At 45.3% G+C, this 12,706-nt stretch overlaps 1 protein-coding gene across 1 annotated transcript; it reads right to left on the reverse strand.

The window, feature by feature from the left end:
* Nucleotides 1-558: 558 nt before the first annotated feature.
* On the reverse strand, nucleotides 559-12,346 carry LOC138771365 (T-lymphocyte surface antigen Ly-9-like). The gene is made up of 4 exons (XM_069951012.1): nucleotides 12,295-12,346; nucleotides 3,349-3,681; nucleotides 2,565-2,885; nucleotides 559-1,103 (listed from the first exon to the last, which is right to left on the reverse strand). The coding sequence occupies exons 1-4, from the start codon at nucleotides 12,344-12,346 to the stop codon at nucleotides 985-987; spliced, it is 825 nt and encodes a 274-aa protein (XP_069807113.1). The 3' UTR covers nucleotides 559-984.
* Between the last annotated feature and the right edge of the window lie 360 nt (nucleotides 12,347-12,706).

A 12,706-nucleotide genomic window follows, 5' to 3' on the forward strand; every position in this document is an offset into this window, starting at 1 on the left:
TACAGGCGGTCCTCCCGCTGTATCCACCCTCTTCGCGGAGCCTGCAGACAGCGGGAATCAGACGCCGAGAGTTCAGGTTCATACGAACCGAACCTCGGCAGGTTCGCTCATCTTTACTGCGGATCTGCTGCGATACAGTACGTGTGAAGCTACCCTTAAAGTGTACCTGTCAAGAGTGAGGTCTCCATGGATACGGAGATGCAATCCAACGATAAAACGTGCGCATCTAATCGGTGTGATTGCGTCTCTGTATCCATGAAGACCAGAAATTCCAGATTAGCCGTGGATTTCATTGCCATTTCACAAACGCTCATGACAAGTAGACTTTAAGCAGGTCAGTCCCTTTAACATGTGACCATAAACAGTGGAGTCAGTGGTACGTACCTAATGCTTTACTAACTAGTAGCTGGCGTAGATAGACTGAGAGGCCTGGTCACAACTGCAACCCCTTTCACTTCTATTGAGAAGCCATAAGAATCAGGATTAAAATATATTTATATATTTATTTCTTATTTCAATCGAGAAAAAAAAACAACAACATGAAAAATATAAAAAAAAACAAATAGCAGCAATAACGGGAACCCTCATAGTATAAAAGACACATGTTTTTGAAAACGAAAAATGAAAAAACTTTTTGAAACCAATCACAGGGCAGCTTTGAAATTTGAATTTGAAATGAGAGCTGAGCTCTGATTGGCCGCTATGGGGCATACTTTTTTTATTATATTTTTTACACTTTTGCATAGAGACTGTTACAATGCGGTCTCTACATGAAGCAGTTTATGGCCGTTCTCTTCATGACGCATTTTGACCCCCACTTTGAACTCCCTAATGAAGATAGATAAGCCCACACACAACAGCCAGGGGTGAGATCCAATGACATCAATGGCGTCATACACTGATTATACTAAGAGTCTGTCTATTACATGTTTTGCGCTGATAATCCTTGAAGCGTCTGAGTCATTATTCCGGACAATCGCCCCATTACGTAAAAGAGTTGAAGAAGACGCCGGTGATCCCCAGGCTGATGATCAGCACGACGCTGCTCCATATCCGCTGGACTCCATATGAGTGCGTTTTTGCCGTCAGCGACAATTTACAGCCTAAAAAAAAAAAAAAAAATAAAAGAAAATCACAAAAATATCTTATGTGACTGTGTGTTTTGCCCCATTACTTGTCCTTTCTTACCCCCTTACGAGGCAAATGTAGTTTTTTGTGACTTAATTTTTTCTTCATATAAAAAAAAAAAAGTTACAGCATCAATGGGATTTATAAAACATGATTTTATTATGTCATATTAAATAAAACCTATAAATGATATAAAAAATTTATTTAAAAAAACAAGTTTTATAGATTCCGCTAATGGTGGAACTTCTTTTTTTATATGGAATCTGACCGTTACTTCGTGGATTCGTGTACATTGTGCTTCCTAGAGGGAGTGACACTTGTATAATTATAGTACAATTACAGCAGATCGCTTGGGTTCCCAGCAGCAGGACTCTTCATGATCATCTGATGGGTCCTTTACTCTTCATGATCATCTGATGGGTCAAAGGACCCTTCTAACAAGTAGGGAATATCCAAAGTGGAGAACCCCTTTAAGGTGGTCAATGGGGCCAGCTAGAAGAATTTGGTTATATTTAGTATATTCTAACGGAAAAACTCCATAATGCTCTTCAGCTATTTCTTAAAATCCAATTTTTTTTAATTTCTCATTCATCTTAAAAACAGCCGACGCGTTTCAGACACAAAAGGTCTTTAATCATGGCTCTTCTCCCCATAGGATCAATATTTTCCAAACGGGATACATATTTGGTGACGGTACACTGGTAACTGAATCAGTATGTGACCAGCGTCACATGTGACCAGCGTCTCAATGGCATGGATCAAGCATGGTTTAAAGAGTAACTGTCATATTTTTTTTTATTGCAGAAATCAGTAGTATAAGCGATTTTAAGAAACTCTGTAATAGGTTTTATCAGCCAAAAAAGCCTCCTTCTGTACTCAAGAAGCAATCTCCCAGCCTCCCCCCCTGACTTCTTATCTGTGCATTATCAGGCAAACACGTCTTCGTTACAGAGAAGCCAGTGAAGACGGGTTCTGCTCTCTCCATTGTAAGCCTATGAAGAGGGGAGGGGCTGAGGGAGATAAGGGAGCAGGAAGAGGTGACATGAAGGTCAGCTGTTTGTAGACTCTCTGGGCACCTAAACCGCTAAATTCAGGTGTCAGAAAGGTCAGTGCTTATCTATGAACTTACTGAGAGAAGATTGCAGGGTGTTGTGCTGTGCAGGACTGCTCCGTGCTCAGTCACTCCTAACAGCCCCTCCCCTCTCCATAGCCACATAATGGAGACAGAAATCCTGCTTCTTCTGAAGTGAGGGGGGAGGCTGGGAGATTGCTTTTTCAGTCCAGAAGGAAACTCTTTTAGTACATAAAACCTATTACAGAGTTTCTTAAAATCGCTTGTACTGTTGATATTTAATGTTTTCAGAAAAATGACCCTGAAATGACAGTTACGCTTTAAGGATTGCTGGCTGCTAGTGCCGCCTTTCCTCTATACTTACCGTGGACTTGTAGTATAAAGCGCTTATGCATAATCGTTGTATTCGTATGTATCTGAGCTTCATAAATCCCACTGTCTTCTTCATTCAGATTACTCAGCAATAAGGAGAAGCTATTCTGTTGGGAAATCACCCGACTGAGGAACCTCGGGATGAAGACCCTAAGCTGGTCTGGTCTGACAAAGGCCAACATCTTCTTCTCTGTTCCCGTGTGAGTCCAGAATATACTGGTGATCACAATATTCATGGGTATGTTGACTGGGAATAAGATGGAGCCACCACACTTTTCTGAGAACCTCTCTTTGGGGACATCTGAGATGACACCTGTCGTGGAAAACATTACAATGAGAGAAACTTCGGAGAAAGTCAGATTTTTGGGGGGAGTTTCTTTATATATCAGTTAAATAATAGTCATATTCCTAGCTATTAATTCTCTTATAACACTAACCATTTGCCTTTTATCAGTAGGAGAGGAGAACTAAAACTCCCTGCAACCGCTCTCCTTGAAACCATCAACCCAATCAGCTGCCACCACTGGTGAATCCTCTGTAAATGAGTCTGAGAAGCGGGTCACATAACCCTCCTCCCAGACAGGCTTTTTAGTAGAAGCCACAAGAAAGTTCTGTGGGAAGAGTATATTTGTGTGTTCATGGATGCCACCCCAGCAGTGGTGCATATGTGTATTGTACATCAACAGTATAGCTCCTCCATCTGTGCCATGCAAACCACACTGACAATGCTCCCCACTTAGAATGTCTGATACGGCACTTTCCTCCTCTCTACTTACCATAGACTTGTAGTATGAAGTAACTATGAATAGTATCTGCATCAGTAAATATCTTGGCTTCATATAACCCACTGTCCTCTTCATTCAGATTACTCAACAGTAATGAAAAGTCGGGCTCTTGGGAGTCCACCCGGTTGCGGAATCTCTCGCTGATGACCCTAAGCTCGTTTGGTTTAACAATGGCCAACATCTTCTTCTCTGTTCTTCTGTTCTTCTCTGTGTAAGTCCAAAATATACTGGTGACCTCAATATTCATAGGTACGTTGACTTGGAATAAGATGGAGCCACCACACATTGCTAACAGTGCCTGTTCGTTCACATCTGAGAAGACACCTGTGGCCAAAAAAAGGAATTTTTTACTTTTGGAAAATAAATTTATTAGCATTAGAGATGAGCGAACCTGGGGCATGCTGGAGTCCATCCGAACCTGATCGTTCGTCATTTGATTAGCGGGGGCTGCTGAAGTTGGATAAAGCCCTAAGGCTATGTGGAAATTATGGATATAGTCATTGACAATCCAGACAATCTTAGGGCTTTACCCAACTTCAGCAGCCACCGCTAATCAAATGACGAACGATCGAGTTCGGATGGACTCCAGCATGCTCCAGGTTTGCTCATCTCTAATTAGCATCATTTATAGGTTTGTTTATATATATGGTGAACTAAAATAACATTCCTAACCCTTAACCCCTTAAAGACAGAGCAATTTCGATTTTTGATTTTTCATTTTTTCCTCCTTGTGTTTAAAAGGCCATAGCACTTGCATTTTTCCACCTAGAAACCCACATGAGCCCTTATTTTTTGCGTCACTAATTGTACTTTGCAATCACAGGCTGTTTTTTTTTTCATAAAGTACACTGCGAAACCAGAAAAAAATAAATGTGTGGTGAAATTGAAAAAAAAAAAAAACGCATTTTGTTTATTTGGGGGGTATTTGTTTTTACGCCATTCTCTCTGGGGTAAAACTGACATGTATGTTATATATGTTCCTCAAGTTGTTACAATTACAACGATATATAACATGTATAACTTATATTGTATCTGATGGCTTGTAAAAAATTCAAACCATTGTTAACAAATATATGTTACTTAAAATCGCTCCATTCCCAGGCTTATAGCGCTTTTATCCTTTGGTCTATGGGGCTGTGTCAGGTGTCATTTTTTGCGCCATGATGTGATCTTTCTATCGGTACCTTGATTGCGCATATGCAACTTTTTGATCGCTTTTTATTACAATTTTTCTGGATTTGATGCGACCAAAAATGCGCAATTTTGCACTTTGGGATCTTTTTGCGCTGGCGCCGTTTACTTTGCGAGATCAGGAATGAAATAAATTAATAGTTCGGGTGATTACGCACGCGGCGATAGCAAACATGTTTATTTATTCATTTTTTAATTTTTATTTATAACCTGGGAAACGGGGGTTGATTCAGACTTTTATTAGGGGAGGGGGCTTTTTATTGACAACAACACTTTATTTATTTTTTTTACACATATACTAGAAGCCCCCCTGGGGTTAGGGTTATTCCCCCTGGGATTAGGGTTATTCCCCCTGGGGTTAGGGTTATTCCCCCTGGGATTAGGGTTATTCCCCCTGGGGTTAGGGTTATTCCCCCTGGGGTTAGGGTTATTCCCCCTGGGGGACTTCTAGTATACAGTATACTCACTGATCTCTCATTGAGATCTTTGCTGTATACTTATACAGCAAAGATCAATGAGATCGGCACTCGTTTACTTTCAGCTGCTGCAGCCGAAAACAAACAAGTGCCGAGTCGGGGACGGCGCCATCTTGGAGCAGTCCCCGGCCGGCATCAGGTACAGCGATCTCCCCCACTAGACACCAGGGAAGTGCTGCAGCTGGTAATCAGAGGCAGCTGTCAACTTTGACAGCTGCCTCCGATTACCTGATTAGCAGGCACGGCGATCGGACCGTGCCCGCTAATAGCTGCGGTCCCGGTCTACATGTGACACCCGGGATCGCGGCGGTTCAGAGCCCCGTTCTGAAGCCCCTTACCGGCAAAGGGCGTAAATATATGCCCTTTGTCGTTAAGGGGTTAATATTCTCCTACTACCCAAATTTCCCCTGTAACCGCACATCGGTAACCTGCCGGGTTGCTGCGGGTCCCTTGGTAGTTCCGAGTGGAAACTGATCCACCCGGACTATCGGTACCACCACCCACAGAAAGGGGAAAAATAACCCAAGGTGTGCGGTTTGTGTGTATGGGTGCTGGCGCGTAAAGAAGAAGATCCCAGTGATGTAAAAATAGAACAGCTTTACTGTCAAGTTCTTCAACAATACAATACACTTTTGTAGAATAGATAAATCTTTGACATAGACTTTTAGTGCTTGACTTTGTTGTGCTTAAGGAGGTGCTTGAAGAGTAGAGGAGAGGTAGTTGTAGCAGTGCTTGAAAAGTAGAGTAGAGGAGTTTGTCAGAGGAGCCCCAACCCAATATAGCTGTGTACTCTGCCAGAACTTGAAGATATACTTTGTAGTGAGATACTTGTAGTTGTGTTTAGACTTTGTTTTGAACACCTTCTGCCCTACAGTGTCGAGCTACCTGTTCTGTCAAGGTAATACAAGCCCCAGCCGTGGTTATCTGGACGTAGCTAAGTTTTTGGAGGTGTCCTGGTTACCTCTACTGCGAGATAGGATACGTAGACCTTCTTTACAGTAACTTTGTCCTATCCAGGCTAGTTCCACTTGTGTTCAGGATACTGCCCTGCTCTTTGTAGACGTGTTCTCGGCATGGGTTAGGGTGTTCCTTGATGACCTCTCCCTGCTTAGCACTGCATACTGAAGGTAGTGGTAGTTGAGAAACAACTGGTTGTCTCTAGCTGCATCTATACACTTGGGTGTCTAGACTACACTGCACTGCTAGTCCCTGACAGGGGTCCTGGCATCAGCTAGGCCCTGGCTTAACCATTGCAGGAACAGCTGTTTTTGCATCTTCCCTCTTTGAGAATCTGATAAGAACTGACCTGCACTTTCTCCACCATGTAACTCCTTCTACAGGGGCCTACAGTGTGCTTCCTTGTGAGTGGTGGGGATGAGTGTGTGCAGGAGAAAGGAGAAAAGAAATTGAGAAGAGAGCACCTCCTATTGGCTGGAACAGAACACATGGTATACAATGAACATAAAACTAATACAGTGGTACCTTGGTTTAAGAGTAACTTGGTTTAAGAGCGTTTTGGTTTAAGAGCTCACAAATTTTCACGGAGGTGATTAGGCCTGTGCACCAGTATTACAGCTCAGGGGTAAATCGTCAAGGGAACCGTATATTGTGGCTTCTGGCCCGGCCCAGATACATGTTGGAAAGCCCAAGTGTTACTGGTTAGTGAATTACTCAGCATTAGGCGGCACAGCGGACTCATTTTACTGGACTCTATCCGAGTCTGTCAGACATCAAGACCTGTAAAGGAATGGACTGTGTAACTAAATTGTCTCAGGTAAGCCGTCAGTAAAGCTCTTCGTTAGCCACCTCCATCCTCATCTCTCTGGTCTCCATATCTGCAGTGCGTCAACACCAAGGGCGTCCCCGCCATTTTGTCATCAGCCAGAGAGCAGAATCAGGGAGATGGCCGTTTACCAGTCACTCTCCGTTATCACAGTCAATCACCGTCTCCTCATATCTGAGCTGAGCGCTATATCACGACTACTGCCAAACCTACCACAACCACCATCACCCACTCTCCAAATATTCTGCATATCTGCCCCCCACCCCAAATAGCTGAGCAATGTGACCAAGACCATTGGGGGAGAAACGGGGGCAATGTTTCCACTGTGTTCAGAAACATTCCTCCAAATTCATATGTAGTGGGGGGCAGCAGGGGGACTGGGGAAGGTAAGTATGCTTTGATTTTCTATTTTATCCCACTCCAGAACTGTATTTAAAAAAAAAAAAAATAGAATACACCTTTAGGCTATGTTCACACAACGTATAGAGACTGGCCGTTCCGTGACCTGGCCGGGTCATGGAACGGTTGGTCTCTGCCCGCATCAATTTGGCCGGTACTGCAGTACCGGCACGATGATCTTTTGGCCGCAGGGCTCTGATGCAGGCGCATCAGCGCGTGCCCGCATCAGAACCTCCCACAGCGCACAATGAAGCAAGCGCACTGACAGGGTTTCCTACGGCCGCAATTCACTGAATTGTGGCCGCAGAAAACTGACATGTCAGTTCTTTGCGGCCCCGTGCAGGCTCCCGGCCAGAGCGTATACGATGTGAATACGCTCCGGCCAGGATCCCATAGTAGCAGAGGCAATGTGCACACACTTGTAAAGTACGGCCGTTGTTGCCATCGGCAACGTACTTTTACGTAGTGTGAACATAGCCTTAAGTACATTTTTTCACATTGTATACCTAGACCCCATGAAGTTTTAGCTGACTGACATGAAACTCGTAGACATGTTATATGCCGCCAGCTCTGCTGCACCTGCACTGAATACGGATGTGGGTTCCACCACAGTGACGGGAAGTGTCAGATAATGGGAGCTATGTAATGGAGGGGTCGAGCAGGAGAGTCGACGACTAACCACAAGAGGGTTCTCTTCCTCAGAATAAGCCATTACAGGAAAGCCTCTTCGACATTGTACAGTGATGATGATGATGATGATTTTGTGTTGAGAACGTTCTGCGCTGGAACAATACATGGTTTCCCTGGATCCGACTTCAAAGACTTGGAGGAGTGGGCTTCCCAGCCGCCGCTTCCTATTAGCAGAGTTTATGGTGCTGAGCATGAAAACCGAAAGGCTGATCTGTGCTCATAGGTGTCGTGGATTAGGGCAGAGCTCCTCAGACGGGGCCACACCTTTGGTAGGGCTGTGGTCACATGTGGAGATTCTTAAACCGGTATTCTCATGTTATCTACTACAGTTATATCTACAGGACCCGTCACGTTAAATATTTTATGTATTAAAGGAGTACTCTGGTGAAAATCTTTTTATTTGAAATCAAAAGTTATATAAGTATATAATTTTAAAATCTTAAGTCTTCTCATACTTATCAGCTGCTGTATGTCCTGCAGGAAGTGGTGTATTCTTTCCAGTCTTTCCAGTCCAGACACAGTGCTCTCTGCTGCCACCTCTGTCCATGTCAGGAACTGTCCAGAGCAGGAGAGACTTTCTATGGGGATTTACTGCTGCAATGGACAGTCCCTGACATGGACAGAGGTGGCAGCAGAGAGCACTGTGTCAAACTGGAGAGAATACACCACTTCCTGCAGGACATACAGAAGCTGATAAGTACTGGAAGACAGGAGATTTTTAAATAGAAATAAATTAGAAATCTATATAACTTTATGAAACCAGTGGATTTGAAAGAAAAATATTTTAATTGAAAGAAGCTGTGGCTAAGATGTACAGGAATCGTGACCTTATGAGATAAAAATCTACAAATCGAGCATTTATTCTTCCTGTTATGGGATTTTTCATGTGAGTAATTTCTCAGCAATCCCTGCAGGAAGTGGTATATTCTTTCCAGTCTGACACAGTGCTCTCTGCTGCCACCTCTGTCCATGTCCGGAACTTTCCAGAGCAGCAGCAACAGTAGGACAGTTCCTGACATGGACAGAGGTGGCAGCAGAGAGCACTGTGTCAGACTGGAAAGAATACACCACTCCCTGCAGGACATACAGTAGCTGATAAGTAAGGAAAGACTTGAGATTTTTAAATAGACATAAATTACAAATCTGTATAACTTTCTAAAAGCAGTTGATTTGAAAGAGTTCCCCTTCAAAATCAATGTACTGTTTGCTGGGCCCCCCTTTGTGTTATTGCATCATAATGCAGCTGTTGTTGGATACTAAAGTGAAACCTGATGACAGATTCTAAATGCTGACAATGTTAGATGCTTTTAGGTCAGGGAGATTCATGGTACCTTTCATATATCCAGCTGTGCTGCCATTACATAGAAAATGCTTTCATGCTTTAGTGCAAAATGTCAGCCCCTGTATTGTCTCCTTGCTCCCCCTCCCATGCCCTGACAGCTTCTAAATTTCCTTCCTTTGCCATGCATACAAGTTATGTGCAGGTGCGGGAATCAGCTCCCAGCTGGCTGGCTGTCAGTCAAGCAGGGATAGGAGGGGGAGCAAGGAGGCACCTCTATAACACTTTGCACAGGAGAATAACATCATTCTTCTACATTATGGCAGCACGGAGGGATAATGTTTATAAATTATCCAGGATTTAGGAAAAAAATTTTGGTGCCTTTTTTCCAATACACCTGTCAGGTCGCCTCAAAGGGACTGAGCTGCAATACCACACACAAACAATAGTGCTGTGTCTGGAAAGCAGATATGTTTTTATGATCCTGTTAACCCTTTAAAGATGGGGATCTTGGCTCCATCGTTACTCATGGGCGGAGCCACACAAAGCTGGGCTCCTCCTATCACCTAATATGGGCAATAGAATCAGCCAGAGATCAGCACACTATGCTCTCCTGGATGGGCGAGGTGCCAGTGTCTCCAGTCTCAAGTGTGGTGTCCCACCACGGGTGTTGCTATTGTTACACCCTTCATAAAAACCTGTACTTTTTGAGTGTAAGTGGTGATGTAGTAGTGCCAGAGTTTCACCACAATATGTCGCTATTACAAGTGTTTATGCTCGGTTGTTGTACAGCTGTAGTACTTAAGGGGTTATTGTCTGTTTGTATGTCACATGGATCTGTACACCAATGAGAGTACCCGGCAACCTGGCAGGACACTGTCCACAGGGGAGCAAGATATAGCCAGCCCTTTAAAATAAAAGCAGGTGTGCCACCATACCTGTGTGCCCAACCGTCACTGGCGTCACAGCATAACATCACTGGGCATCTCTGTATCTCGGCCAACCACCATAGAACTGGTGTCACACCTCACCATCTAGCAAGTGACCAACCGTGTCGCCTCCGCACCGGAGGTGTACTACACCATTAGAGATGAGCGAACCTGCCAAGGTTTGGGTTTGTATGAACCTGAACTCTTGGCTTCTGATTCCCGCTGTCTGGCGGCTCCGTGGAGAGGGTGAATACAGCCGGAGGACCGCCTGGAAAACTGGGATACAGCCATAGCCATAGGCTGCATCCCAGTTTTCCAGGCGGTCCTCCGGCTGTATTCACCCTCTCCACGGAGCGGGCAGACAGCGGGAATCAGAAGCCGAGCGTTCAGGTTCATACAAACCCAAACCTTGGCAGGTTCGCTCATCTCTACACACCACACAAGATTATGGGAAAAGTGGCATGGAGCAATACTAGGAGAGGAGCCCCTATACAATATTCAGTCTCATCTTAGGATGGTCATCTTAGGATGGTCCCCATAGCCACGCCCCCATAGCGACCCTCCATAGCCACTCCCCCATAGTGACCCTCCATAGCCATGCCCCCATAGCAACCCTCCATAGCCACTCCCCTACAATCACCACATGCTGCTGACTGAATAGTGCCCTATATAGTATCCAATCCCCCCCAAAATGCCCTATATAGTATCCAATCCCCCATATCGTGCCCCACATAGTATCCAATTCCCCATTTTAGTGCCCCACATAGTATCCCATCCCCCATATAGCGCCCCACATAGTATGCAATATCCCATATAGTGCCCCACATAGTATCCAATCCCCCCATATAGTGCCCCACATAGTATCCAATCCACCACATAGTGCCCCACATAGTATCCAATCCCCCCATATAGTGCCCCACATAGTAGCCAATCCCCTCATATAGTGCCCCACATAGTAGCCAATCCCTCCATATAGTGCCCCACATAGTAGCCAATCCCCTCATATAGTGCCCCACATAGTAGCCAATCCCCCCATAGAGTGCCCCACATAGTAGCCAATGCCCCATATAGTGCCCACATAGTAGCCAATGCCCCATATAGTGCCCACATAGTAGCCAATGCCCCATATAGTGCCCACATAGTAGCCAATGCCCCCATATATGCCCCACATAGTATCCAATGCCCCCATATAGTGCCCACATAGTAGCCAATCCCCCATATAGTGCCCCACATAGTAGCCAATCCCCCCATATAGTGCCCACATAGTAGCCAATCCCCTATATAGTGCCCACATAGTAGCCAATGCCCCATATAGTGCCCACATAGTAGCCAATCCCCCCATAGAGTGCCCCACATATTAGCCAATGCCCCATATAGCGCCCCACATAGTAGCCAATCCCCCATTAGTGTGGCCCGACCAGAAAAACAATAAACCAGTAACTCACCTGTCCGCCGGTCCCAGCAGCTCCTCTCCCGGCAGAGCGCGCACTCCCGTCATCCTCCGGGGCGGGCAGCGGGGTACAGAGTCACTGACTGTACCTGAAGTAATTCATACAGAGGCTGCAGGTCACTTTCGGCACAGTCAGTGACTCTGTACCCCGCTGCCCGCCCCGGAGGATGACAGGAGTGCGCGCTCTGCCGGGAGAGGAGCTGCTGGGACCGGTGGACAGGTGAGTTACTGGTTTATTGTTTTTTTTCGGTGGGGCCACATATAATGCGGGACACGGGGGGCCGTTCCGGGACCGTGGGACAGCACCCTGAAAACGGGACTGTCCCGCGGAATCCGGGACAGTTGGGAGGTATGAAACAGGCAATACCACTGTGCACAATGATCCCTACCAGAAACCTCCCCCACCACCATTACGTCCATTCTTATGTGACAATAGGAGAAATTTATCAAACTAGTGTAAAGCAGAACTGGCTCAGTTGCCCCTAGCAACCAATCAGATTCCACCTCTGATTCCTTACAGATTCCTTGGAAAATGAAAGGTGGAATCTGATTGGTTGCTAGGGGCAACTGAGCCAGTTCTGCTTTACACTAGTTTGATAAATCTCCCCCAATATCTCTATTATCTGCTAGTTCCTCCCTGCCGGATCTCTGCTTGCCATCAGGGTATAGAACCAGTGTAACACCATGCAATATACTGCCATAGCTGCAGAAACTACTCTCACCCTCTCTATGGCACTTACCCCATAGAGGGATCAGCAAGAGAAGGAGCAGCAGCATCCCTTGAGTTATCATCCTGCGGCAGCCCTAGAAAGAAATGGTCATAGTTCTTCTGAGGAGCAGGAAGGCACCAGAGCTTCCTGCATGGCTGCGGGCCAGAGACTACTCTCTAGGGAAGTCGGAACTTCTCGCCAGTGGTCTTGGAGAAAATGGGAAGTGTCTTCCCTTCTGACTCTGCTATATAATAAGAATCCTCCAATTGTGAAGCATTAGCCAAGGAGTTGTAAACGTTTCGGAAGGTCGTCTTAGGTTTGATCGCCCCCCCCTGACCCCCGACCCCTCCACCTGCTGCAACACACAACTAGGAATGTCAATGTCGATTATATATATATATATATATAGCCATGTATAGTAGTCCCTGCATAAAAAGCACTG

Source organism: Dendropsophus ebraccatus, chromosome 13 (genome assembly GCF_027789765.1).
Source record: "Dendropsophus ebraccatus isolate aDenEbr1 chromosome 13, aDenEbr1.pat, whole genome shotgun sequence".
NCBI lineage: Eukaryota > Metazoa > Chordata > Amphibia > Anura > Hylidae > Dendropsophus > Dendropsophus ebraccatus.